The 22,038-nt window shown below is 41.0% G+C and overlaps 2 protein-coding genes across 8 annotated transcripts; one reads left to right on the forward strand and one right to left on the reverse strand.

The window, feature by feature from the left end:
- Positions 1-908: 908 nt before the first annotated feature.
- On the reverse strand, positions 909-14,395 carry hnrnpk (heterogeneous nuclear ribonucleoprotein K). Of its 5 annotated transcripts, none has more exons than XM_077560793.1 (16): positions 14,233-14,395; positions 11,885-12,042; positions 11,212-11,309; positions 11,004-11,060; positions 10,271-10,314; positions 8,856-8,928; positions 8,663-8,776; positions 7,427-7,555; positions 6,580-6,908; positions 6,229-6,276; positions 4,819-4,858; positions 4,160-4,175; positions 3,883-3,915; positions 3,361-3,422; positions 2,864-3,033; positions 909-1,528 (listed from the first exon to the last, which is right to left on the reverse strand). In XM_077560793.1, the coding sequence occupies exons 2-16, from the start codon at positions 11,937-11,939 to the stop codon at positions 1,498-1,500; spliced, it is 1,299 nt and encodes a 432-aa protein (XP_077416919.1). In that variant the 5' UTR covers positions 11,940-12,042; positions 14,233-14,395; the 3' UTR covers positions 909-1,497. The 5 variants fall into 5 exon arrangements, with proteins under 5 accessions (XP_077416919.1, XP_077416921.1, XP_077416920.1 ...); XM_077560795.1 differs by having other exon boundaries at positions 909-1,737; XM_077560794.1 differs by having other exon boundaries at positions 14,132-14,257.
- On the forward strand, positions 14,331-20,615 carry rmi1 (RMI1, RecQ mediated genome instability 1, homolog (S. cerevisiae)). Of its 3 annotated transcripts, none has more exons than XM_077560792.1 (9): positions 14,331-14,473; positions 14,893-15,081; positions 15,755-15,865; positions 16,440-16,589; positions 16,663-16,733; positions 16,799-16,922; positions 16,994-17,081; positions 18,077-18,302; positions 18,879-20,615. In XM_077560792.1, the coding sequence occupies exons 2-9, from the start codon at positions 14,926-14,928 to the stop codon at positions 19,729-19,731; spliced, it is 1,779 nt and encodes a 592-aa protein (XP_077416918.1). In that variant the 5' UTR covers positions 14,331-14,473; positions 14,893-14,925; the 3' UTR covers positions 19,732-20,615. The 3 variants fall into 3 exon arrangements, with proteins under 3 accessions (XP_077416918.1, XP_077416916.1, XP_077416917.1); XM_077560790.1 differs by having other exon boundaries at positions 18,876-20,610; XM_077560791.1 differs by lacking the exon at positions 14,331-14,473 and adding an exon at positions 14,500-14,725 and having other exon boundaries at positions 18,876-20,611.
- The last annotated feature ends 1,423 nt before the right edge of the window (positions 20,616-22,038 follow it).

Consider the following 22,038-nt stretch of genomic DNA (forward strand, 5'->3'; position numbering starts at 1 on the left):
TAAAGTTCCAAGGTCAAGGTACATCAGGGCCAAATCGCACTGTTTAAGTAAGACTGGAATTGGCAAGGCACATCAACTCTACAAAAATAAGAGTGCTGTAAGCCAACAACACTGTCGCAGCGTACCTATTGTAAAACACGGATGCTTGGTTACGTTTTATGGCTGCTTTGCAACATCTTTCATAGAGGGTGTCTTTAGTGTGTGCACGGTGCAATGAAATCTCAAAACTAATAAGGCATTTTGGAGAAAATCAGCGGCCTATCCTGAAATATGACTGACATAATATACAGTACTATTGCACATTTGTGGAATGAGCTACTTGCTCCATTCAAACCCTTGGCACCTGGAGCAGTTTGCTCAAGACTGAAGGACCGCCCCCTCCCCTAAAAAACAGCAAATTGTTGACAGGTGCAGAAGTCTCAAACAAAACCATTTGATTGTCTTAAAGTTGTGCAACTAACTATGAAGTTTTAAGTTGATCTGGAATAATTTTGAGTTAATATTTTGTACTTTTCCAGTTTCAATTGATTTCAGTGACCATTGTGGTTTTGTTTTATTAACAGTTACCGACAATTTCGTCCACACATTATGTAGAGTACAGTACCTATGAAATGGAATGCTATCCGAGCACATCACAAAAATTCAAATCTGTATAAAAAAAAAAAATTAAAAAGCCATTGCATTGGACCATTTTAAACACACGTGAGACAAAAAATGTTACCATCAGAGCATTTATGAATGTATGCGTCTTTCAAAGCCCATAAATTGAAATTTTCATTTTGAACTCAAAAAGCCTGAAAAAAAAAAAAAGACTCAAAATTAGGCAACTAGGGAGGAAAGGCACCCTGTAATCCCCCTGCCCAATGCACTTGTGGCTAAATAATAAACAAGGAAAAAACAAGATAGGCTGAGTAAAAAGTGGCAACTTTATTCATTTTACAATTTGACAAACATGTTTACATCATGAACACCAATCGACTGTAGTCGAGAGCACTGACATTGAGTTTTTATTTTTCAGTTAAATTTCCAAACAAAAAAATCCAACTGCATGGAAACTACTGAATTTAAATCACACAACAACACCTACGATTATTCTGATAGATTAGCCAGTGTCTCCTGTTGCGCGTCCTAACATCCCAAAACTGTTAACAAGAAGTATTACATAGTGGATGATTTTGAGCAGTAATGGGAAGTGTGAGTTTGCACTACACACACACACAAAAGCATCACAAATAAGGTTATTTTCATTGCCAGGAGAAATAAATTTTATTTTTTGCTAAGCGTATTTTCAAAAGTAAGCAGGTTAACTAAAAAAAACAAAACTAAATTTTCTTTTAAATGCAGAACATCTTTGATGAACAGGAATGTTGAACATCGCATTAAAATATAAAAATAAAATTAACCAAAAAGGGACCCACAATCCAGATTAATAGTCTGAGGGGGCTGTGTATGGGGGAGGGGAAGGGGTAATCTGCTCGAGTCAATCCTGGGGGGTGTCTACAGCAATTGACCAGAGAACTGCTTCACACTGAAATAAAGAGTAAAATGCACAAGAATATCAATTAACAAGTAAAAAAAATAAACATTAATGCATATACTACGGCAGGTGTGGTTGGACGGGCGGGGGAAGGGAGGGGCGGGGTTTGAGTGAGAAAACAATTGTGTGGGCAAAAAAAAAAAAATCAAAAAATAAACATGGAGGGTGGTTAGTCCTTGAGTCCAAGCAGGTGCAGCACACTGAAGGGGGTGGAGAGGGAGGAAAAAGGGAGGCAGGGTTAGTTACCATGGCAACACCACCGCTAATTAGACAGCAGCAAGCAGCAGGTTGTACAGCTGTATTAGCGTCGACAAAAAAGAGGAAGTGGTGTGTTGTATACGTGCCTACTGGTTGCCAAGGGAGACAGAAGAGGAGGAGCCCCCTGCTATTTGGCAGACTGTGATTTGTTGTCACTTGATCTAACTAAAAACAACAAAATCACTAGTCTTCCACACAGCAGCGGCCAAGGGAAGAATCACTCCACTCCCTGCTTCACACTGAAATGGCTACGGAGGGGCTGGGGGCCATTTTTGATATTTATTTTTTCTTTTTCCAATGAAAGGAATCTTGAAGAGTCCAAAGGCAAAAATAAATAAATAAATAATATTGCCTCTCCGTAGCCGTTTAGTATAAGAGGAAGGTTTGAACTACTTGCAGATTGCATGGGGAAGAAAGGAAGGGTGTTAGTGGAAAGACAGCAGGCAAGAGAAACTAGAAATACAGCATGGACACAACCATTTCTAAACACAGAATTTCAGAAATTACGTAGCGTGTCTGCTAAAAAGATATATGCTAGCACAACGTTTTTTTGAATACACTGAACAGGAGCAGGGAACACCTTTTTCTTCTGCCCATCAATCAATAGCCATAAAGTTATGAAACCATGTGATGCAGCCAAACATGCATTTCCAACTATTAACTTCTGTGGTTTAAAAGTTTGGGGCCTTTTTTCATAAGCATTCCTAATGGTTTTATTGAAATTTTGTCCTGTTTCCATTCTTCTGGCTTATCATACTCAACTGAAACCCGTACATCCTGACAATATTAATGAGTATTTTTTAATTATTATTATTTATTTTTTTTAAGTGTCAGGTCCCTCACCACCAGATTCGCCCCGCTCAACATGGATGTAGGCAAACGCCATGAAGATGAACAGGATGTCCTGTTCATTTCAAAGCTGCCATTTATAGGGAATTTCCACTATTTGCAGAAGATACAAACTCATCCAAATTTGTTTTAAGAATTGTCTCAAGGTTCCCTTACCCCCCTGCAGTAGAGACAAAAATCAAAGTAGTTTAGATCGAAGGGGGTCAGAGTAGAACTTGCCTGTTCTGTAGAAGGTACTGAGCGTTCTGGATCTGATCCTGGGTGCCCACAATAGTAATGATGCGGTCCTCTGAGCCCTCCAGAGGCTCGTCGATCTTGATGGACGCGCCGGAATCGTGCCGGATCTGCTTGATCCGCTGGCCCCCCTTGCCGATGATGGAGCCCGCCAGCTGGCATGAGCCATTGGAAGATGTGACGGTGGTGGGGAGGAGAAGGAGCAAAGGTAAACAAGCAGGTGTACAGACATATTAGTCAGGGACCACCACTCTAATTTGATTCAAACCAGGCACATATGGGAACAATGTGTCAAATGAGAATAATTAAAAATAAGTGTTTTGGGGATATACAGAGTACATATTCACATGTGAGATTACATTGTAGGCCATTTCCATTTCTTTCTTCAAAATAGTAAGCATTCAATGTCATGCTGTACTCAATTAGTAAACACCCGCTTAATTTAAAGCGTAATAATAATACACATCAGGCAGGTTACTCACATCTTTAGGGATGGTCACTTGTGTGGTGGTAATGACCGGGTCATTGTAGGAGCCCCGTCCACCTGAGCCCAAGAGATTCAACAGTTATAACACCATTCGAGGGGTGTAATTGTGATCTTACTTAACACAGACACACACCAAAAAAATCTGAGCCCTAACAAAAGCCACAGCATGTATCTGCTTGCCTTTTGCACATTTCCCAGTGAAAGTGGGACGTTGCCCTAACAGCAGGCGCTTTCACACTGGGACAGTGCATCCCACAAACAGATAATTAGAGGACGGCAGGCGTCCGTGCATGGTGTGACGTATAACAGGGCGGAGGATGAGTGTTAAACTTCACACCGCTATCGCGGTAACGCTGTTATGACTCCGATACTACCTCCAAAGGCTAATTATTGGCAGAACAACATGATTCTGCCCACGCCCAATCCTAATTATGTTCTTTGGTGCCATTCGGACAAAACAGAGAGTCAATTAAAAACAAAAACAAAAAATGCAGAAGAATGCCAGCTTTGGACTCACCTGACTGGTAGCTATCCCAGGAGGAACTGTTGTCTGCACAAGACAGAATACAGCATTGCTCAATGACATTTTTGGACAATTAAAAAAATAAAATAAAATCACACATGCAATTACATAAAAAGATAATGTATTTCTATTTTACACAAGTTCAGAATTTGTTGCATGTATAATGTAATTTCTCTAGGCTATGGTCGACCTCCCTAATGCCAACCTAGAGACAAATTTAAATAGTTTAATAATCACTTCATTTTTGTCATAGAAAAGGTGTACGACTCACCATATCCTCCACTGCTCTGTGAAAAACAAAGAGAAAAGGACAGAGGTTACCAACAGGCCACATCTCTGTACGCATCCTGCACGAGGAGTGCAAACTAAGACCGGCATGTACACGAACATGTATCATCAATGGACGAGACTCAACTAAAAGCCACCCAATTTTCATCCATATGCCAGGCTCCTCCTCCTCCCCCCGCCTGCTATCAGCCCCCATTTTCACCTGCTACTCAGCGGCTGCTGTCGCCACGGCAACAGGCAATTCAAAACGCTGTTGCTGGGCAACGGCAGGCAGTATCCTGCCAGCTCTCAGAGAGGGCGGGTGGGTGAGAGAGTCTGTCAACAAAGCGTTGTCGCCTAGCAACCAACTGTGGTCACCGCCACTCTCTCTTTGTACAGAAAAACAAGCTGGCCATGAAAAAGTACACAGTAAGAGGGCAATTATAACAGATTATTATGGGATGCCTCCAGCTGCAGCGATTACAGTCATTTCAAAGGGATGGCTGGTACGTACGGGCAAACTGTTGGTATTTAATAAAGCTCTGGTCGGAGTGGAATACAATGCACAATCACAGCTTGTCACAAACTGGTAGCGAGCAGCATGCACTAGCTTCAGGATGCCGGCACCCCGCGAGCTGCATGTATTTAGCAAGGGTCACTAACCATGTTATCGCTGTAGCGATCCGGTCTACCTCTTCTGTCACTGGTAATGAAAGAGAGAGAGAGAGGGAGGGTGGGGGTGGAAAAAAAATTGAAAATGTTTAGGAAAAAAATGCTTGAAAATGTTCCAAGGGGAGGAAAGGAAAAGAAATTGCGGTCCAGGTCAACCTGCACACACACGCTGAGCAAGATTACAGTATAAACACATTTCCTCCCAGCCATCTTCCCACACAGTCACAGGAACAGCTCTGACAGTGTTATGGTGAGAGGAGTGACAGGTGGTGGTGATGAAGATCAGAGCCAAGGGCTGCTGCTGCTGCTGCTGCTCCCGCCCCTCATAATGTGCATTTATTTGCTAGCCTTGCCACTACCGACGAGGACATTTGTTTGGAATCTGATTTGCTTCCCCTGATTTCCATATGTTCAGTCGTTATGTTTAGAAGCATTTGTTGCATCGACAAGGTGGCTTTGGTATGACATAAATGGACTCATTTAAAACAGAAACACTGCAGTTGTGCCTAAGCATATTTGTCCGCTAGAATATACTCCCCAATGACTTGAATGACTGTCAGAATTGAGTAGCTTTGTGTGAACCAAGACCAACGTTGTCTATTTGACTCCATCCATTTGACCATTTTGACAAGGAGTGCAGTGTGATGGTGTAGACTGCTAGGTTAGCTTCTTGCACTCGACAGCTACCTTGCTATAGGATGTCACTTGTAGTCTCAAGACGCTGTTTTATGTGTGTGTTGTTTAAAACGCTTTACATTACATTAAGTATCCTTGTGTCTAAAAAGTATTTTTGTTTGTAGCATATTCATATTGCTGTGGTTATAAGGTCTGCTTGTATTTCTCTACAGTACTAATGGCAAAATGTAAAGGCCAAGGGGGCGTTTACAACTGAGCTCTGTTCCTATGACTAACACACATTTGTACGCAAGTTGGAACACGAACGCAGTCATGTAGGGTCAAATTTGCAGTAACTTTCTAGGACATAAATATTAGCCAGATTAAATTGGGGGGGGGGGGGGGGGAATAAGTACGACAGCAATTGAGCTTTGCCTTCTTGTGCCACAGGACCACATATTCTTACGCCGCTGCACAAACTCGTCAGCTCATTGTGTGCATCTTGTAATCTCAAAACCTCGTGTCAAGGCCGTTATAAACCAAGGACTCCCTGTAAGCAGTTTTGTACTAGCCTCTGACATTCACCCACACCACACATAAAAAAGGGGTCATTAGCAAAGGGGAGATCACACTACTCATTCAGCACTCAAAAGACCACTATTAGAAAGGGGGAACTGGGACAAGGAATCAATTATTGAGATTGACAAATAGAGGAATAATGCAAACAATAAGGGGAGCAGCACTTTAGGTGAGGGGAGACGGGGGAAAAAAAAAAAAACAACTTACTTTGACCTTTCATCTGAGCCACGGTATGAGTCATAGTAACGATCATCTCTGTGGAAAAGATGGAGATGAAAAAAAGAAGAAAAAAAAAGAAGACAAAAACACTGAGACACCCAGGCATGAAAACATACACTTCATGAAATGGAATACTGATAAATATATCCCTGTGTGCATTGCACAGCACTGAATTTCAATCAAAAAAACTGGACACCATTTATCCAATGAAAGTGACGATGTAAAGCAAGTGTGTACACTATAGAAACAAAAGCAAGCAACCAACATCTCATACAAACAACACGTGTATATTTCATTTCAATTTATAGTATGACAAGAAGGATGAAACAAACGTCTTACCCGCCTCTGTGCGAGCGACCCATGGACATAGTGTGGCCGCGGTTCCTGCTCTGGTGATGCGGGGGAGGACCCCGGCGGGGACTAATGTCGTCATAATCCCTGCGAGAGTGGGGCGGCGGCCCCCGCGACGACCTGCTGGAGGACATCCGATCGTAGCCGCGGTCGCCTGCGCTTGGCCTGCTACCTCTCATGGAGAAGCTGCTCATTAGCCGGCGGCTGCTGCTGCTGCTGCCTCCTCTGTCCTCGAACGCCATCGTGAAGCCTCCATATTCATAGGTTTCGTCGTAGAAATTGGGGTCGTATGGCTGTGCGCGGCCCTTGATGGGAGCCTGCAAAAAGAAAGCAAACTATGGGATCATGAGCTCAAAATCATTTACAGTTGGATTCACACTGCTAGCCCAATTTTTATTCAGTTACAAGTAGTTTAGTTAATTTAGTTCATGAATGACATGCTACTAGTGTAGCATATTTATTAGGCTCTTCTTTTGCTGGCGTTTAGAGGTACACATTTCTTTTAAGTGCTTTTTGTTTTGTTTGATCAGACAAAGGTGTGTACATATGTTGTGTTTTGACACAACGCTTGTATTTCTGGCTTTCAGCTATGAGAGAGCCTATGATGACCAATTAAAATTTTGCGACATGGAGGATTGGGGCGATATTTAAGACTGGATTCCCACTGCATGACTCCAGTTATACATTTGAAACATGTATGCACATTATAGACAGACTATATATGATACTCATTAAAAACGTCAAATATAGCGCCAAAATCCATGCTAGGAACTCAAACTTGTATCTCATGTAGAAAAAGGCTGCCAAACATATTTTGTCTTTCTCTCTCACTTACAACAGCGATGACCTCCAGCATGGTCTTGATACACTCAACCACACGCTCCATTTTACCACCGACCAGCACAACGCGGTCTGTTGACTGAGGACAACAATCCTGATACAGCTTGATACTGGTCTTTGTATTCTGGAGGAAAATGCACATAAGAGGACATGTTTACAATACAGCACCTGATTATCAGCGGAAAAGGCTTACATCGTGTTGCCTGATCCAAAAAAAAGGAACGGTGTGTTCCTACAATTACAGCATACTATACTCGGGGGAATTCATTTAAACAACTGCAGAGTACCCGACATCTATTAGGGGCAATGTGTTCAACGGGGAGGTATTTATCTGTAGAAATATTGCAATTAATGATAGTTGCCTGGGATGCGTATTCAACTGCTGAGACTACTAGGCATCCATTAGATTTTGGCGTTCATCAGGCAAGGTGTTTTTGTGCAAAAGTATTTTTATAATTCCAAAAACGTTTTGCAAAAATACAACCACTAAGAGTTGGGTATAATGTTTTTGATAGGGTGTCCAAATGGGAAAATAAAGGTGTCCGGCAGAAAAATGTACATCCATACATCCTCCACAAAATTCTGATTCTTACTAGGGTTGGGCATCGAGTCTTGCTTAATTTTAGAATATGTAATGCTTGAAACTCAGTTTCTCTCATCTTTAGCGCTTTCACAACTGCTTTGCTGGCAGTGTGCATTGTGATAATGAGGTTTATCATAAGACTAGTTTTTATATGTTTACCCCGTTGGGAAAAATGAGGACTGCGGTGTAATGGATATTTGTTCAACTGGTGACTAATCAAGGCATGGCATCTATTAGAGTGGCGGTGACTATTTGAAGAAATGTGGTATAGCAGTCACTTGTATCGCCCGGATTGATCTATTTGCAATTTTTTTTTTTTTAAATACTTATTGGCAGTATATCCCAGCTTATCCAAATTTATTTTATTTATAAAAAAAATGGGGGGGGGGGGGGTTTGCTGCAATTATAATTACCATTTATGATACAGGGATTTTTTTAGTTTTATTTGTGAGCCCTAATCATAGTTCATCACCCTCAAATACAGGTCTTTCTAACAAAATAAAAGGTAGAGAGATTTTTGACAAAGAATGTTGTTGCATTATGTAGTATTAAATATAGACAGCATTTATTGAAATACAAAATGTTAAACTTAGCCATTGTTTCAAGTAACGCACTTTGATTGTTTCATTCTACAGGTAAAAAAAATACCTCTCTGAGCTCCTTAATCTTGGCTCCCTTCACTCCAATGATGGAGCCAGCCAGGCTCTGGTGGATCAGTAGACGCAGATCACACTCAAAATCCATGCCATTGTACTGCTGGTACTGCGGACCACGTTGATAGGTTGATTTAGCTCATTCGCTTGATTCAGTGTGAAAGGTTGCAAACATGTCGGGGCCTTACCTCCTCCAGTGTAGGGATGATCTTAAGCATGATCTCACCGATGGTCTCTATGTCAGCGCAGATGCACAGGATGCTTTATGTTGCACATGCCAATGACAAGGCAGTGGCAAACAAAAAGAACAAAAGTGGGGGTGCAGGGAGCCCCATGAGGCATCCCGGAAGGAAGGGGGGGAAAAAGCATATTAGTTCAAAGAATCAACAAGAAAAACAGTCAAAGTCCATTTGTTCAACCTAATCAAAATTATTCAAACATTAGGTCCGTTATTTTCTTAACTTGAAATGGTAGAGCTGATAATGCCACATTGTAGCTGTCAAAAAGCTACAAAACTCAATAAGGTGATTACAAAGTGACTTTTTTTTTTGTCCAGATCAGATAAAAATTAAAAAAAAAAAAAAAGACGAAAAAGGGAAACCAAAAGAAAGTGAGAGCAATCAGTGACCACTGGAGGGGCAAGACGGGAGAGTGAAATCTAGGTACGATCTGGCTGGTGGGGACAAAATAAATAGAAAATAGCACCAATGCACACTAAAGACAACTGACAAGCATAAATCTGGGGTGGGTGGCCACGACAGTACTAGCTAGGATTTAGACTACATATATCAAACAAGCTATTAAAGAGCAGAGTAAACATATGAACAAACTATTTTGAACAGCAAGTTTGACTATTGATGTCTGCACCCACTAAGCGAAAAAATAAAAAGTCAACTGATGAATGCAAGTACTAGAGGTAACATTAAGATTTCCACTACTATCTCAAGTGCCAATAAGGTGATAATGGGAGAAGCCATAATATAAAAACAAATGATGCAGATATGAGCAGGATTGGGGGGACAGGGGCATCCTGTCCGTTTGAACCATTGCAGCAATTAATGGTAACACCGACATGAAGCAAAGGGCAGGTGAGCAAGGACACAAACACAGTACCAGGAAACGGGTGGTTGGCTAAGGCTTGTTGTATAATGAAACAAGGAAAGAATGGGTCGGCGCAAGACACAGCTGAAGATTTATGGGACTAACACACAAATAAAGAACCCATAACATTCACCTTAAGAGAGGGCGGAAGATAGGAAAAAAAAAATCATGAATAAAAACAACAAATGCATTTTGGCTGGCACAACAAAAATCAGATTCTAACAAGATAGAGGAAAAAGACCAGTGGCAGACTGAAAAACCTTGAAAAAAAACTGATGTGACAAAAAAAAACAAAAAGGTACGTAAAAACACACTATCGGACATCTTTTTTTTTTTTTAAATATATATATATATATATATATAACTGTGGCTACAATACAGTGAACACAAGTAGGTTATCAAATACAGTGAGCTGAGAAAGAGGCAGGATGACTATATGACTGATCTTCTCGTCTGTTTGACCTGTAGTCAGGCAGTGAGAGGGAGGAGCTTAGGGACATACCGCTCGGGCCCACTGCTGTCTGGGACTGACACACTGGCATTGTACTGGGCGTGGTGGCATGGGCAGGGGGGCCGGGGCCATTCGAGCGCGGATGTCATTCGAGTAAGGCGCCCGTTTAGAGAACGGGGCGCGATTATGGGCAGGGCCAACCGGGGTGTCAGGTGGGCGGGCGGGCGCAGGAGGGGCCGTCCAGAACATGGGCAACAGAGGAGGAAGTGGGCAAAAATGTCAACAGCAAAATAATAAACAAGGGAGAGGGGAGAGGGGAAACAGTTTTAATATACAGGCTCTACACTGATCATGTGTGTGTTGAATTCTCTCAGAGATTGGTTTGGCAAAGAGAGGAGGAGAGAAGGTGACATTGGAAAAGAGAGGTCATGGCATATTAAGAACATGAAGAGTTTAACGTTTGGGAACAGACCAGAAGACAGCGGGAGAAGGGAGGGGGAGGGCAAACTGGAGGTAACGACTGAATGAAATAAGATTTGGCCAGGTTACCTGAACGTCACACTGTGCTCTTCTTTGATGTTTATCATTCAGAGGTAGAAACACTTAACAGTAGGACTGACTGGTCTATCTTAAACTAGGTTAACATGGTCAACTTACGTCAAAAGAGTTACTCTGGGACAAAGCTATCAAACAAAAACCCGTCTGCCCATTAGAGGAGGTTTTAAGAGGCTGTGGAAAGGGGGAATAGAGGAACAAGAGGAACAAAACTTCCACATATACTCACGTCTGAACGAAGAGCTTTGATGTTTTTCCCACCTTTCCCGATTACAGCTCCTGCATTCTGTCAGTTAAAAATAAAGTTGACAGAAATTAACAAAAATTACACAGAAAGGGATACAGGCAAAAAAAGAATCCACCAATAAGATGGTATTTCAACAAATACATATTTTTTTACAACATAAAAAAAATAATAAAAAGGATGGTTCGTTTACTTTGCTCTGCAGGAGGATGCGGAGCTCAATCATCTCGTCTGAGCTCCTGGAGCGCTTAAATGATTTCTGCTGATCTGCATCCTCGGCGGGACGCTTACCTGCCGCAAAGAAGATAAACAGACAGCATGAAGCCGCCGGCTAACATTCCATCCACTTAAAAGTAAAAAAACAGTGGAACCGCAAAAAACAAACTCCTTACAGCTTGCCAATTTGGGAGGTTGGCCAAAACAATCCTCAAATAACAAACAAACTTTGAACACTAGCCTGTCCCTATGTGCAACATCAGCATATCATATAAGCACAACTCCCTTAAACCTCAGTTCAGACAGAATTTTTTTTTTGTTTTTAGAGCATGAGAGGAAGAAGAACACGAGAAGTCAATATGTCATTAAGTATGTGGACACACAGAAAAGTCAGGATGGCTTTTGGCATTGGTGGAAGTAAAGTTGATCACTGATCAGATGTTAACTGCTAGCTAGTAAACACAAGGTAAAACAAAAATTGGAGTGTCTATGTATTACTGAATCATGTTTTTACAGCATCCAACAACTGCAAGCATGCTAGCATCCAAGACACTTGTGGTGCGTTTTTGTTGTTGTTTTTTTAAAATCAAATCACTTGTTAGCTATTATCTTTGGGGGTGGGTGGCCACAAATAGCAGTTATTATATTACCATTTGTCTCGGTGCTGAATGAGGAATCGTCTTGCGTCTCGTCTTTGATGTCCATGATGCTCTCTGAGCGTGGAAAAACAAGGTGCAGGCACACCGGTCCGGACAACAGGTGACAACAGGGATAGATAAGAAAACAGGATCCGCTTGGCTGTGGTAATCTGTCAACATAGCGTGAGAGAGTGGTGGACGGGGGTGGGTGAGTAACTATTTAATTTAATGTGTTTGCTTGGGAATCTTGGTTTGGTTTACGGAGCAAAGATACAAAAAAGGAACTGGCACTACTGAAACCTGTTCAACAAAAGAGAAGCAACTAAACTGCGTGGTGCCTTGACTTATAGATGCCCCAGCTTCGTAAGTTGATTTACAAGCGGCCGCTTGGTTGACTTTTTGCTTTGACAAAATTAGACATTAGTGAGCTTCAAATGCGCCGTCACTGGTGGGAAATTACTGCAAGATTACAAATAATTGAGCAATTCAGATAGTGTGATGCCCTTGTGTGTGAGCAAGGAGAGCCACAGTCACTTATGTTCTATTGGCATTATTTACTGGTGATTTATTGGGGCTTGTTAGGCTTTTTATTTTATTTTTTTAGAAATACATATATTTATTGGGCTACCCCAAATGACTATTTTTCTTGTCAACTAGTCACGGTTAGTTGACTAATCTGATCATATTGTGTTGGTTTTTATTTTATGTAGCCCTTTATATAACCAAAATATTTGGCTTGGATTCACTCACATGTATAATTTAAAGTATCAAATTGGTCTCCAATATCAAAATGAGGACTGCACCTAAAACGAAAAATAAATATATTTTTTAGCACTCTAAAACAAGTTCTGTATACTATAATGAATTGGGTTGCACACAAACCAGTTAGAAACGGTTTGATAATAAAAAAAAATAAAAAAAACAATGCTACAAATGTGAGTGTTAAATGTGACACACATTCAAGTACTGGTAATAAACGTCAAACACATAGATGACAAGGACTCGTAAATTAAATGTATTGCGCCACGCATTGCACTCTGTAAAGAGAGTCGCTAGATATGACAAAGCAATTGTTCAGCCCTATTATTAACATGGTGGTTATTTTGCTGTGATCTCCAACTCGCCACCTAGCGTTATTCTACTGTGAAACGTGCGAGAACTACGAGGCTGGTAAAGTCGATAGACTATTTTCCGGGGCAAAATTAAAACTTTGTGAAACCAGAAAGAAGGGGGTGAGCAAGACAGGAACGACACATAGTGAATGACTCGCGGCAGCCTGCAAATCTGCACCTGCTAAACCTGCTAAAAAAACTATTACCGTAAATCACGTTAAAATAGCTATTCACACCAGTCCAAGAATATATAGCACAGGTGATGGATCAATCAAAGCAGTTCACAGCAAAATAATACTAGCAGGAGAGTTGTCTGTCACGGCAAAAAAACTACTTATATATTGTAACTCCTTATTAATTGCAGTTTGATAACACTATATTTAAAAAAGTTTATTTCTCTAAATTCTCATATTACATTAAGTTTTATACATTTTTGTGCTAGTTGTCTATATAAAAAAATATATATATATGTTCGACGGCTGAAACGGACGTGGTTAATGTTGATTTGATAAGCAAATTCATTTACGAGGTAGTTGGTATGTACTAACAATGCTCGTCCAATTGATCAGTTCTAATCAGCATATGTGATAATAGCGAATATGGTCGACAATATTATTTTAGGTATGTTGGATGAGAAGCAGGTTACGTACATCAGCCATTAACTAACATGCCGATTTGACCAATTACACATCCAATTAAAGATCAGCAAATAACAAGTTAAGTGTCAATAACCGATGTAATTATTTAAATGTTAACGAAATAGCGTGGCCAACGTAGTGATAGCTAAGGTTTAGCTGACTAGGGTTCGTGACCGAAACAAACAGGATACGCTAGCAAGGTGGCTAGCTTAGATACGCGTACGTTAGCTTTAGCTACGCGCTTAGTCAAATTAAATTACAATTTAATGTCAGTCGCGCCGATTTCAACCGTACATTATTTTCTCCGTAGACAAGAAGCTACAACACTTCTGGAATCCACGGGGTGTCTGCTTCGACAAATAGCGAGTAATATGGGGTACACATCAAACGACATCAGGCTAGCAGTTAGCTCTCGAAAGCTAATTTCGCCATCTTGCTATAAAATCAGTTGCACAGGAGTGGCGCGAGCCATGTTAACTAACTTAATCAACGTGACGCCAGTGACTCACTCTATTCACAGCGGCGCGGTTTATAATGGCGCACGAACGGTCCCGTGCTATTTCGAGCTCGAAATGTATCACCAAAACCAACAACTGAGGAGTGTACGAACCCAAACGTGCGGTGAGACGCCTCGCAGGCTGCCACTTCCCTTTCTTGCGATTTGGAAAAGAACTGCGTAGCTAAACGCGTGAGGCGATTGGTGGAGCGCGGGCGAAAAGCGCCTTCAAGCAAAACTCTGATTGGCTCTTACTGCGATCACTCACGATTATGAGCGTTTGGACAGGCTCGTCTCCCGGAAGTTGTTTGACTTGCGAAAATAGTGGCGCTTTTATGCCGTTCTTTTACTCGAGGTAAGTATGTTTACTTTTAAGTTGGAACGTTTTAAAGCGTATGATACATTTGTTTTATGCTCGTTTTCAATATGGCGTTCATTAGAGTGATCTACAGTGTATACGCGTGTCATTTCTTTTGACGCCTTATGAAAGCTTGTGTGTTTATGACACATCCATCTGTCTATTTTCTACACTGCTTGTACTCATTAGGGTCTCGGGTCGGACTTGCCAAGTTGACATTTGGACGAGAGGCGTCGTACACTTTGAACTGTTTGTCAATCAATCACAGAACAACATTCGCACCAATGGACAATTTAGTTTTTAATCACACTGTTGCATGCATGATTTTGGAATGTCGTAGTATCCGCAAGCACGTGAGAATATTCGAACTTGCAAAGATTCAAACCCCGAACTGAGGCGTGCATTGTCTTTAACAGTGTGGCGGTTCGGTGAATGTACAAGACAAGCTCATGGCTCCTCAGGCTATGGTCCAGGTGACCCAAGCCTGGCTGCAGTCCTTCTGGCATGTCCGGGTGCCTTTTGTCTGGCTGGAAGCCTGTGTGGAGTGGCTACAGGAAGAGGCAGCGGGTGTGGGCAGGCTGTCGCAGCAGCAAATTAACCAACAGGTGTGTAGGAATGTGTTATACTGGCAATTATTAAGCAATACTGCAGACATTCAATCTTTATGGATTTTAATAATCGATTAACCTGTTTATTAGTCGATGAATTGAATAAATAAAAACAGTCCGTCCGTTTATTCAATAACAGAACATTCTTTCAAATTAGCAGCACATATAATGCACCAACATGATTTTATCATGTTTCAAGTTACTGATTTGTTTCGTAATATGTCATCAAATGTGCAAAAATGTTGATCGTTGTTTTCCCAAGTAAAAGCAGATGTTTGCAAATGTTTTATGGTGTTTCAACTCAAAGATATTCAATCTGATTTCATGGACGACTGGAGAAATCTGAGAATAGATCATGTTGAGAGGCTGAAATTCAAAACATTTGGACAATTCAGGGTTCTAAAAACGGGTGGATTTTGCTACTTATGTCATATTCTAAATGTTTGTAATATTTATCAGAATACTGTGTTTAGACGAGTGATGCTACATAGAACATATTGCAATGAAAGGTTTTGTGTTGACTTCACATCTGAATATTCAGTTAGATTCACGTGCTACAGTTGAGGTTTCAAAACAGAAATTACAGAACTACTACAATACAGTAGTAGGATTTCTGTATTTACCACCAGCCTGTAACTACAAAAAAGCCCACCATTCCTTATTACATTAGGTGTTTGACCAGTGGCTCTTGACTGACCTGAAGGACTTAGACTGCCCAGTTCTGCCTGAGGGACTGGCTCAAGTCCACAAGACTCAGCTCAGCGGTACTTTCTGTGTACAGGTACAAACTATCCTGGTCACTTATTTATGAAAGTAAGCGTCATTTCATCAGACCAAGAATAGGGGACATTAATTAGGATTTGTGAGAATTAAATGCGAAAGAAACACCAGCAGCACATAACCCTAACCCGCTTCAATTTACAGTACAGTGGAACACACCTAAGCTCGTACAATTTGGAACTTAACCACATATCAGTATTTTTAGGGACTCACCTTTGCATTAGCTTGTCATTTATGAGTGCTTTTTGTTGTTTGTGGCCTTTAATATTTCATGTTTTCTATTTTTACACATTCATGACCATTATGTATGCCAACATGTTACCCATTTTCTGTTTAGTTAATAAAGGGTCTATTTCCATTATTTCCTACGGGAATGCAGACAAATGAACAGTTTGTGTTTGACCATAGAAGATCCCATGTATTGTATTGTATTTGTGTGTAGCATCTGTTTGGCCACAGGCGGCGGTCTTAGATGTCACAATTTTTGAGGGCAATACTGAGTCACTCAGCAGGCAAAAATAAAAGCAGCACGCAAAAGACAGTTCGCCGAGCTGGAGCTTTCCTCTCTGTTGTAGGTTGACTCATTACTGGACATCAGTCAGCCTGCTTATGGTCAGCTGCAGCAATGGAGGGGCACAGATTGCGCCAATGACGACGTTTCAGTTGTCACACAGTACACTCAGAGGCCATGGGAGGCCAGACCCACACGTATGCTCCTGCTGCAGGTTCGTGGGCCATTTATGATGTGGACGGCCCCTTAAAATCGATAGATTTTGATGATTGTCATCTTTGTTGCAGGTGACAGATGGTGTCCAGAGCCTGGAGGCCATGGAGTATCAGATGATACCTACACTGAGCCCAGCTCTTAGGTGACGTACCACACACACAAGACAAGAAAGAAACACAAATGATGGTTCCTAATTTCAACCTCTAGGCCTGGCGTGAAGCTGCAGCTGCAAGGGCAGATGATCTGCAGACTCGGAATGCTTTTGTTGGGACCGGACAATGTGAAGGTCTTGGGTGGGGAAGTGGAGGACTTGGCCGAACGCAACAACCAGGTTGGTTTTCTCAAATGTGAAAAAAATCAAAGGTAGGTTTTCTTTTAGCAATACATTCACTGTTTTGATAGGGAAGAGTTCTATGCCGGGTGCTGGGACTACCCGAAGAGCAGCAGCAGGAAGAGGAAGTCATGGGAGAAGCTCCACCATCACACCAAGGTAAGAACCTATATGGCAGGGGTCTGCAACCTGTGGCTGTGAAGCCACTCCTCTCTAGTGGGTCCTTGTGGATCTCCAATTTTTTTTTGTTGTTGTAAAAATTAATATATTTTTAGCATATTTATTTATATGTTTTAGATAAAATATTCTTTAAATTAAATAATGATCACATGAAAAATGATTAATTAAATATTCAAAAATGTCAGTCCAAATTTTTAAGTTGTCAGAAAAAAAGTAGATGAAAAAGTTTTAAAAATTGCCTAAAATGTTAAAAACGTGATGATAGAATGTCCAAAAAGGAAGAAGAAAAGCAGAAAAATACCATAAAATGTCCATGAAATTGCCAAAATTGTCAGAGAATTGAATAAAATAGGCAGAAAAGAAAATGTTCAAAAAGTAACCATAAAACGTCCAAAAACAAAAGAAGAAAGGCTGAAAATTCCCATTAAATGTTTGGTATTGCAAAAAAAGTCAGAGACGTGATTAAAAAAGAAGAAGCAGAAAACAAAATGTTCAAAAAGTAACTAAAAAAATGTCAAAAAACAAAAGAAGAAATCTTTAAAAAAAAATGCCAGGAAATGTTGAAAAAAGTGCCAAAAATGTCAGAAATTTGATAGCACACATATAATATATATATTTAAATACTTTATATGTTCATAAAATAACCAAACATGTCAGAAATTTGTCATAAAGGCAGAAAAGTCAAAAAATCTATGAAAAGGGAAGTATGAAAAATTACAAAAAGGGTAGAAGAAAATGAATTGGATGCTGGATAAATTGGTATTGTGATTCAGCTCTAATTAGCTTTTGGGCCCTCAGTACATTAGACTAACACTAACACTCTGTTTTGGTCATCACAATGTTCAAATGTCTTGTGGCGCCAGACAGATTTTTTTTTTTTTTATTATTCTTGTTTGCCGACCCCTGCTCTACGGTATCTTGTTTTAACTTGATTATGTGCTACCTATATCACTCACGCTACCAAAACTCTTTAGTTGGTGCTGCAAACCAGGGAGGGCAGGACATAGAGCTAGATGATCTAGAGCTGCTGGCAAGTGTGGAGCAGGCCCAGGAAGAGGAGGAGGAGGAAGAGCACCAGGAGGTGGTGGGGAGGCTTCCGGTCACTCCTGTTCAAGACAGTGGCTACAGGACGCTCAGCCAGTTTTCTACATTGTCCTCTAGAAGCTCCACCGTCAGCAACCTGAATGCCTCATCCAGCAGGTGGGTGGTTGTCACTGTGATGTCTTGACATTTTGTCACAAAAACTCCTCAGCTCGGTCGTAATCGCCATGACATTTTAGATTTAAGCCTGCTTGTCATCATTTATTGCTCTGGTTTTGAATAAAGATGTCGCACGTCAAGCAAAAAAAAAAAATGGGCTGCTTCTGTAAGGATATGTGTTTTTTTATTTCCGCGTTGTAGACTGTAGACGGAAATTGGAATTATTCTACTTGGAATAAAATATGCCAAATGAGCACATTAGTTCCTCTATTTATCTGTCTCAAAACTCTTCGCAGATAATTATTTCAAGTTAACCTAATTAAGTAAAAATAGTTATTTTGGGTTTGTTTTTTAAAAGCCAGTTTCACCTAGCAACATGAAGTTTGGTTGGCATGTCTGTCATGGGTAGACCCCCCCGCCCCCCTCAAAAAAAAACACCTGAAAAGATATGTGTCAAATGTAAACAGTGATATCAGCACTTGAACATGCATTAAGATTAATTAAATAGTACGTGGTTACTTAGACATGCAGTGTAAATCCATCTTTTTAGTTCATTATGACCTTCTCTCCTAGAAGTGAAGCCTCAATGCGCTCCAGTGTAAGCAGAGTCAATTCATTCCCAAATGGTCGCCGCGGTAACGAGCAAGCGGAGTCCGACCTCGTCGAACCCTCGCCTTCCCGGCAAGACCCTGCGGAGCACGATGTCTACGATGACGGTTTTCCAGACCAGGATTTTGTGGACCTCGCGCTGGACGATTTGGACGCCGCGGTCTTTGAGGGAGGTGCTCAGTACTCCTTTCCCTCAGCTCCTCTGCGTGAAGCTTCCGTGGAACCGGTCGGGGGTGACGTCATGGAGGATATGGACTATTTACCTGCGGGCATTGAATTCGATGAGGAGAGAGTACAAGCTGCACAGTCCAGCCAGTTACCTGGAAATGAAATAGTTAGTAAAGAGAGTGTACTTCATGGTGGGAGTCCCACCTCAGAACCATTGGGTGACATCACCCTCACCTCTCCCCCCTTTACTTACCTGTGTCTGCTAGACGAAATCCCCGCACCCACCTGCATAACAATCAAAGCCTTCATCGTCACGCTCCTGGGCAAACTAAGCGCCAGTGACGGCCTGTGGCGAATCCGCGCCACGCTGTCGGACGGGAGCGGCTACCTGGACGCCGAGCTGTCCGACCGGGTCCTGACGGGCCTGCTGGGCTTCACTGTGGCCGAGAAGGGTGCGATGAGGCGTGACCCGGCCCGAAGGTCCCAGCTGGATGACGGCATGAGGCGTTGTCAGGAGAAGCTGGTGGACATGTGCTGCCTCATGACGGTGGAGGTGGGCGGCGGGGGCAGGGGAGCGGTAGTGACCCAGGCCGAGCCTGTCACCGAGGGGGTCTGCCGTGAGCTGGAGCACAGGGTGCGAGACAGGAAATGAGAATGGGAGCAGGGCGGTAATTAGAACATGGACATTTAACATGAGCAGAGGTCTTTTAATGAGACTAGGTGTTTTTTGTTCCCCTTTTTGCGAAATGACTGCAATCAAGCCACCCTTCTGCTTCCGATCTGGAGGAGACAACGTGTGAATCCGTGTCGCAATGGATCCCATCTGCCGCAAGCGAATATCACATGTTGTCATTAGAGGAGGATTTCATTCATTTATTCACGGAACTATTTCCCCCATGCAATGTCCTTCATTACGCCATGTGCATTAAAATGTCAAATTTCTACTAAATGCTGAATTGCAAGGCATATTTTTGAACTGTAATGAGAAGAGTGCGGCAGAGGACCCGAGTTTCTATTCAAAATTGCTGTAATGAATTGCCGGCTTTGCATTCATTCATTACATCCATTACGTCTGGCTGGTGAAATGATTGAATATGCAAGGGCAGTGCAGGTCTTCAATAAAGTCGCCCCAGGGGAGCAAATAAGAGGAAAGGAAAATGAGGAAAAGCTCATGGTTTTTGATTATTTCTTGTCATTACAGCGCTCCTCTGTTTTGATCCTAATGAGTGAATGCGCGACACAAACTTGTTGACGCTTTCATATTAACTGTGTACAATTGTTTGAAAAGTGGTTTGGTTGTGTACATTTGACTTTTTTTTGTTTCTAATAAACTTCCAATGATTCTTCAAGATAAGACAAACGTTTCAAGGTTTGATTAAATGCCATAGAAAGCAAATGCTATAAATGAAAGAGTCATAATAATCATTTGTTTCTTATCAGCCATCGCACAAGAGCTTGTTGCTGTTTGTCCACAAACTTAATCCGAGATCAAATGAATTCAATTTAAGGTTTGGTATGCTGCAATGTTCCTCCACCTTTTAATGGGATTGGATGGTGGATGAAATGTATTTGATGTACAGTACGGTACGGATGTGCAATCCAATGCCATGAAAATACATGATATCAAAACTCTTGTAATTGTTATTCATGAATATATCCCATTAACTAGCTGCTCGAGCATTTACCAAAGCGAATGATGACCTTTTAAAGACCATATAGCTTATTTAACATTGATAACACGTTCATGTAGAAAGAACTCGCATGTTGTTGCGCCCTACACGGTTAAGACAAAAGAGTCAAGTAACTGTGGTAATAGTTCATATTTTCTGCAATACTGCCATGCACGTAAAAACAATGGTTTATGCAACATAAAGTGAATCCAATGTCCCAAACAGTTTGAGTCTCTTGGAGATGTGCATTTGTTTTAAAAAAAAAAAAAATACATTAATAAGAAAAATCTCAGAATGTTACTGTTAAAAATATTGTGACAGTTGTATTTTCATAAGAATAAAGTATAATTATTACTATAATAACACATGTATTATGTACAAGTCAATGCATATTTTTACAAATAAGTGAAAATGGTGAAGAAGATGCTGCAATTTTATGAGAATACAGTATACAGAAAATAAACACTATATGCTACAATTCATACTATATTGATACAAATATTTAAAGAACAGATTCCTCACACACACACACACATATATATATATATAGCCTTTTTTTCATTTTAAAGGAATAAACTCGAAATGAAAAATAAAATTTCATCTTACAAACGTCAAAATATGAGGGGGAAAAGACAATGTTTTGTTATTTGTTAATAAAATAGAAATATGCATCTAATTCATGGTTTTACAAAAATCCTTCTGAGAAAATCTGAACATTTTTGTGCATAATTTAACATGGGGGGGGGGGGGAGCCTTAACGGCACAGGATTATAATTTATTGTATTACAAATATTTACTTGTTCAAATCAAACTGCTGTGGTCATAAATAGTAGAATAAAATTATACTATTAAGACAAAAATCAAATTGGGAAGTCTTCTATTGATTAACAATATATGATCTTAGACTATTTTAGGTTACACATAAAAATGCATGCATAGGCCTGCCCAATGAATTGTGTGCATTGAATTTATGTACAGTCCCGTAGCCTCCATGTAGTGTGCTGTGCTATACTGCTGTGGGGACTTCCATTCATGTCGTTAGTCTTGCTTCATTAGGAGTTAATCAGGTTGAGCGTCTAAATGCAGACCCAACCATGCATGTTAATAGCCTGTTTTGTGCTAATGAGTATGGGTGGGGCCTAATGGGAGACGCAGGCAAATTCACTAAAGAAACCAGGGGAGGAGGGGTTGCCTGTGATATATGTATGCTATGCATGATGTCCGACTCCCGGCGTCAGATTGGTGTAGCTTGGCCTTTAGGCCCGGAAACCAGACCCCCAGATCCAGGT

This window comes from Vanacampus margaritifer, chromosome 3 (genome assembly GCF_051991255.1).
Source record: "Vanacampus margaritifer isolate UIUO_Vmar chromosome 3, RoL_Vmar_1.0, whole genome shotgun sequence".
In the NCBI taxonomy this organism is placed as follows: domain Eukaryota; kingdom Metazoa; phylum Chordata; class Actinopteri; order Syngnathiformes; family Syngnathidae; genus Vanacampus; species Vanacampus margaritifer.

Excerpts from the sequence above, each read along its gene's own strand:
- hnrnpk (XM_077560793.1), bottom strand. The coding sequence starts at position 11,939 with ATGGACATCAAAGACGAGACGCAAGACGATTCCTCATTCAGCACCGAG. Across the intron at positions 4,859-6,228 it reads GGCTCAGATGAAAGGTCAAA|TGACAGAAGAGGTAGACCGG; the intron begins GTAAGTTGTTTT and ends TTTCATTACCAG. Across the intron at positions 3,034-3,360 it reads AAGTGACCATCCCTAAAGAT|CTGGCGGGCTCCATCATCGG; the intron begins GTGAGTAACCTG and ends GGCTCATGCCAG.
- rmi1 (XM_077560790.1), top strand. The coding sequence starts at position 14,926 with ATGGCTCCTCAGGCTATGGTCCAGGTGACCCAAGCCTGGCTGCAGTCC. Across the intron at positions 16,590-16,662 it reads CACGTATGCTCCTGCTGCAG|GTGACAGATGGTGTCCAGAG; the intron begins GTTCGTGGGCCA and ends TCTTTGTTGCAG. Across the intron at positions 16,734-16,798 it reads ACACTGAGCCCAGCTCTTAG|GCCTGGCGTGAAGCTGCAGC; the intron begins GTGACGTACCAC and ends TTCAACCTCTAG.